The sequence below is a fragment of the Eubalaena glacialis genome, chromosome 6 (genome assembly GCF_028564815.1).
Source record: "Eubalaena glacialis isolate mEubGla1 chromosome 6, mEubGla1.1.hap2.+ XY, whole genome shotgun sequence".
Taxonomy (NCBI): Eukaryota; Metazoa; Chordata; class Mammalia; order Artiodactyla; family Balaenidae; genus Eubalaena; species Eubalaena glacialis.
The window spans coordinates 14,047,114-14,053,525 of record NC_083721.1 but is presented as its reverse complement, the minus strand read 5'-3'; the positions used below and the strand labels follow the sequence as shown (position 1 = coordinate 14,053,525).

Here is a 6,412-nt window from a genome sequence, read left to right as displayed (position 1 = left end):
AAGACAATTGTCAGAATTAAATAAAATTCTATGGATGTATTCTGTAAACTGTAAATCAATATGTACATTTAGGTACAGTTATTTATGGCATAAGAAGTGCATTAGGGACTTCCCTGGAGGTCCAGTGGTTGGGACTTCGCCTTCCAGTGTAGGGGGTGCGGGTTCAACCCCTGGTTGGGGAGCTAAGATCCCACATGCCTTGCAGCCAAAAACCCAAATCATAAAGCAGAAGCAATATTGTGACAAATTCAATAAAGACTTTAAAAATGGTCCACAAAAAAAAAAAAAAAAAAGTGCATCAAGCAGGGATACTTCTGGGAAAGAGTTCTATAGCTTTAAAAGTGTTGTATGGAGGGAGGGGGAATTCCCTGGCAGTCCAGTGGTTAGGACTCAGCACTTTCACTGCCATGGCCCAGCTTCCACCCCTGGTCAGGGAACTAAGATCCCACATGCCATGTGGCCAAAAATATATATATGATATTTTATATATATATACATGATATATATATAATTTATATATATGACATATATTAAATATATAACGTATATATTATATATTATTATATTATATATATGATTGTTATATATTGCATAATATATTAATATATAATATATATTAAATATATCTCTCATATATATGATAGAGTGGAGAGATGGATTTAGAGTCAGATCATCCTTGGCTAGCTATAGCTTGACATTTTCTTTACAAATGAATGATGCAGCCTCAAACAAATTAAACTTTTCGACACTGGTTTCCTCTTCAGTAATATAGTAGATAATGAAATCTGCCTCAAAAAACCTGTTATTGTTTTATTAAAATTATCTCTTGTTGTATCTGTTACATAATTACTACAGGAGAAAAAGAGATACGTTTTTGTTGTACTTAATCCCTGCCTGTCCCTCATTAAGGTCTTTATGTTCGGTTCAAGATGACAGGCGGACCAACCATACAGATTTTTTTCCTTCCCCTTCCCTAGAACCCATTAAATTACAGCAAAGGCTGAAGCCAACAATGACAGAGAGAATTGTAGGGACAACATCAATTGAGGGGAGATTAACTAAAGGTCTGGATGATGGAAAGAAGATGAAGGGAAAACAGAAAGAAGGAGAAGCTATGAGAGGAGGGAACTACAGCAACAGTAAGCTGATCTTCCCTTCAAATTCCCAGGGAGGATTGGGCCTCAGAACACTACGAAAAATACCAGGATTGGGGCTGAAACAGAGATAAGGTGGTTAAATGAAAATCTCTTTGAAGAACAGGGTGGGATACTAGTGCAACTTGTGTTGTCACTTGAACTTTAGAGCAAAACTTTAGAGCAAAACTTTAGATCTTTACACACTGGCATTTGAGGACCTCATCCAGCCTAAAGGTCAGCCACCCCTCTCTTACCCTAAAGTGAATTCTGCCTGTCAATGAACTTTTCCACCATACCCAGAGCTCCAGTGCAGCTCGTCAGTGTGTCATTATTAAATCTGAAAGAATGACTGACAATCATAGCAATGACTGTTATAACATATGAGAGGATAGAAATTAGCATATGTAGCAATGATACCATAGCAATAAGTACACTTAACACCTATATCATACTTTCTTAATACCAGTCTTCACCTAAGGGATCTAGCACTTCCATGACTGAAGGAGAAAAGTTCAAGATGAGCCTAGAATATCTTGTTGAGCCAGAAAGGAAGGCATTGATCAAACAGCAATGTGGGCCATTTCTGAAGGACAAAGGAGCCAGCATGAAGATGTCCCCACTCTCCAAGTCTGGGACAATTTGAGCATCAAAATGAATAATAATAATAATAATGGATGGTAACACATTGAGTAAAATAAGAATCCTCAAGCCCATATTGATATAGATATTGATACTAATATAATAAATAAGCACACAAAAAATAAGTGGGGAGAAGAGAAATTTCTTTCTTACGTAGAATGCCAAATAATAAATATAGAAGGAATTAGAAAATTAGAAAATTGTGAATGGATCCTAAAATAGTGGGTGAAAGTTTGATAAGGAATAGAATATTTACATAGTGTCAAAGTATCGCCACAAATTAATTATTAATTACAAAGGGAGAAATAGCAAATTTTCAGTGAAGAAACGTGAAGGACACTACTTTCATCAAGTGATCAAGGTAACCACCAACCAAATTTACATGAACCAACATAAAGTGTCTCTTGATACGATGCAATGAAAAGGATACAGCATCACTTCTATGGCATTTCTACCAAAAAATGCTAAACATGAATCTAATCATGAGGAAAGTTGGATAAACCCAAATCAAGGGATATATATAAATATATATATATATACATATATACCTTATTATAGGCTGTCTCATATTTTGGGTCCTTGTAAGGAAATGAGTCTTTGGATAATCATTTATAACATGTTAATTGACATAAAATAGGAGACTATTAAATTTCCTGTAAATATTGAATAAAGTATATTTAACTCTTGAGGGTCAGAATTGTGTTTTATTTATCTCTCTGTCCCCAAATTTTAGGACAATGCTTGGTGTTGTAGCTACTTGGTGAGCGTCTGTTGAATGAGTATCTCTTGAAGATAGTCAGTGTCTCAGGCCAGAGACTGCTGCAGGTTTTTACAGCACCTCAAGTTTTAACACAGTGGCCAGAGCCCAATAACTTCATACATAAATGAAGTTTATATTGGACTCTACAATATTTTGCACCCATAAAGCAGAGATTTAACAAATCAATGAACAGTTATTGAGCATCTTCTCTGACACAGGCAGGGGTGCAATAAATACTTGATACATGAATGCATGAGCTTTCATTCAAACAGAGCAGAGGTTTCTCAGGAAAGAAGATAAGAAGCATTTTCTAAGTGCAGACCACATATCATCTCAAGTGCTTTTGATGGCAACTATCATTCCAAAGAATAAATGCTTCATTTTCAATACAGCTATATATATAATCAGAGGTGAAGAAGGTAGGAAAAATAAAACCCATCAATCAAAAAGGGAAAAAAATACTATGTGATTTTAGCTGTCGGCTTCCCTTTACTGACCAAATCTTAGGATGTGTTAAAAACAGAGTGTCATAACTCAGTCCATTTAGTGACCTTTTTCCAACAGTTTATGGGGTTCAAATCTCTCTAGACTGAGTTCTATAAACAGCAGGAAAAGGGGAAAAAACAAGATGGAATTGTGTCACTAATGAAAGGAGGAAAGAAATGTTTTTTAACATTCAACAACTAAGAAATGTTCCTGTTTATAATCAGCATAGAGAAACACTAACAACTGCGGTATACAGACTATACAGTTGACTCTTGAACAGAGTGGGTTTGAACTTCAAAGGCCCACTTATATGTGGATATTTTTTAATAGTAAATACTATAGTACTACACAATCCACAGTTGGTTGAACCCACAGAGTCAGAGAGAATCTCAGATACAGAGGGCTGAACATAAACTATACATGGATTAACCCCTGCATTGTTCAAGGGTCATCTGTATTTGGATTAAATTTAGGACTTTTTAAAGGAATTTTTAACAATTGAAATCTCAACATAAAGGGACAAAATTATTAGGCATCACCCTATCTTGGTGTACCGTCTGAAATCAGAATAAGATTTGATTGAAGTTCACCATTACAGGTTGAAAGTGGTTGATGAGTACAAAAAACAACAAACAAACAAAAAAGCATCGTAAAATAAACAACCAGAAGAAAAATATTTGTGCTAAATGAATTTGATTTATTGAGACGAACAGCAAAACCCCTTCCTACTCACACCTAATTGTAATGCATTGATGTTGATGTAGAGTTTAATGATACATGGGCAGAGCGACCATAAGAGACAAACTGCCTGCTTCACTAGTAAAAATTCAGGTATATCGGAGAAATATATCTTGTTTTGGCTGTAGATGAGTATCAGTTCAGCATTTTATGCCTGGATGACTTGTTCAGCATCATCAAAAACCAGGATTTCAGCAAGAAGTCAGCGAGAAGATGGAAGATGTATCTCTCAACCATATCTGGAAGCAGGAAGACAGACTTTGTTTTTCAGGTTGTTCTGTGCAGAGTAATGATCGAAGAGTCCTGTAGTCATCTGGAGCCATGGTCCATCAGTAAGTGCTGTAGCCAAAGCCAGAGCCAGAGCCCCATGGCCGGCAAAAGCTGCCACCGTAGCCATAGCCTAGGTTGCTAATGTTGCTACCACCAAAGCTGTAGCCCAGGGAGCTGTAGCCATTTCATCCATAACCGTAGTTCAGGGGAGAGCCCAGCGGCATGACGCAGTTCAGGAGTGTGGCTCTGAAGGTCCTGTGGAAATCGGTTCCATAACAAGGATTACCTCGGAAGTAGCTTCCACAGCAGAAGTAATGAGTCATGGTGGCAGGAGTTGAGAAGGATTTGGGTAGATTGCAAAAAGCAAGTTACCCAAGAATGAATGAAGTTCTCGTCCTGCACAGGGCCTTTTATACCTCAAGCTGGTGGGCATGACATGCTTGCCTAGACATCTTATGATAAATTTGCATAGATAATTCTATAATTGCTAATAAAATGCATATAAAGGACCCCACAGACTCACTGCCCACATTTTTGTTGGCTTTTCTATTTGCAAAGGAATGTGTCATATCTTCAAAGCCAGCGGCCAACCTTGACACACAATTGAATTCTTTTCATCGGTGTTCCATGGTTTAACCAGTGTTGTGATTGCATCATGTGAGGCTCTTTAAATCCTCTGATTATAAACTCCTCCCAACTGATTTAGCTAAACTAAGAAAAGCTTTGGCAACCATGTAAACACTTCTACAGCTTCTTGAAATTCTCTCCATATGTCATTCAAAAGCATTGGTATACCAACTGTTTAATGGGTATGGAGTTTTTTTGGAGTAAAGAACATTATTTGGAACTAGAGATGGTAGTTGCAAAACATTGTGATGTCCTAAATACCACTGAATTGTTCACTTTAAAAATGGCTCATTTTATGTCATGTGAATTTCATCTCAATATTTTTAAATTTTTAAAGCATTGCTACAGAAATCCATCAGAGCAAGTCTTTTTACAGAGGCTGTAAGAACACTAAATAATAGGATAGCCATGGATAACATAGTAGTAATTTTCATGTATTTCATTTATGAGCATTATCCTTGCTAACATGTCTTTTTTTCCATGGAGAACATACAATCTTTGGTTGTAAATCATCTTGAACGTTGCCAAGCTGTCTTGTTGTGGAGTTGCCACACTGGGGCTGAGTGGAATGGTGCCCAATTTAAAGTCATGTTATACCATGCTTGGTTCTTATTGACTCCTAGTAAAACAAGCTTGGATACCATGATCCATTATGAAATACCAGTTATATTTAAAAGCACAGCACTTACTTCTGCTCCCATTTTGCAGAAGTATGTCCACTTTTCATGACAAAAGTAAACCAGAAAGAATTTGAGCTCAGCAAAGCTAAGTCTATTCCAATTCAAATGTTTAGGAAAGAATCGTTTTTATACAGCCTAGATTCTCTGAAAATAGATAAAGAAAACTTCCTGGATACCAACTCCTTTTGTATATTCCCCCTTAATGGATAACCATAGAGCCCAAATGGCAAAACTAATTATTCCAGACATTTCTCTGTTAAAATTCCTCCTCCCTGAGGTTCTCTGAGACAAGAACTTCCTACAGGTCATATTATTTAAGTTTGGACATGCTTTTTTTTATTCTAAAAACTGATTTCATGTTATGAGAGTTTATAGTTGGAGAGAATCAAAAAGATAAGGTCTATTTTCAAATTCAATTTTTAACAAAAGGAATGAATTAAAATAAGAGGCTGTATCCTCAAGAGTCCAAATTATATAAACTCTACATAAGCTAATCCAGAAAACTCAAAAATATGTGTGGGAGTCAGAGAGGGCAGAGGTGACTGCTCTTATTTAATTGTGACTGTTCGGTGGTTACTTGAAATTTTTTACTGCTGATTCTACCATGCAATGACTTCTGAACCTGTAATTTGGATCTACTGCCACCAGGTGGCAGTGGTATTTATTTCAGTTAGTCTGAACTACCGGATTGGAGTTGGAGGGGTCTCAAATGTGAACAGGCAGAAGAACGCCCTAAAAAACTTGTTTGAAATTCAGATTTCCAGAACTATCCTCTCCCTCTACCACCATGAGATCCTGGAAATCTGTATTTCTAATGAGTATCTCAGGTGATTCTGATGAATAAATCATCCTGATAAATTCTGGACCAGTCTTTCATGAGATTTCAAGGACTCTGTCTTTGCTTGGCTGCGTGAAATTGCCCTGAGCTGCTTATTTCTCTTTGACAGGCATGTTCAGTGTCAGTCACAGGTGGCCTATTCTCTGGGTGATAGAGATAATTAAAGAAAAAAACCTTAGTTTGCCTTTTCCATTCCCTTGTGCTCTGTTTCTTTTCTCAGGTCACACCTGAATAGAAA

General features: G+C 36.8%; 1 protein-coding gene across 1 annotated transcript; it reads right to left on the bottom strand.

Annotated features, from left to right (window-relative positions):
- Positions 1 to 4,088: 4,088 nt before the first annotated feature.
- On the bottom strand, positions 4,089 to 4,352 carry LOC133093168 (keratin-associated protein 7-1). The gene is given in 1 exon segment (XM_061192925.1): positions 4,089 to 4,352. A coding segment is annotated over 1 exon segment (264 nt).
- Between the last annotated feature and the right edge of the window lie 2,060 nt (positions 4,353 to 6,412).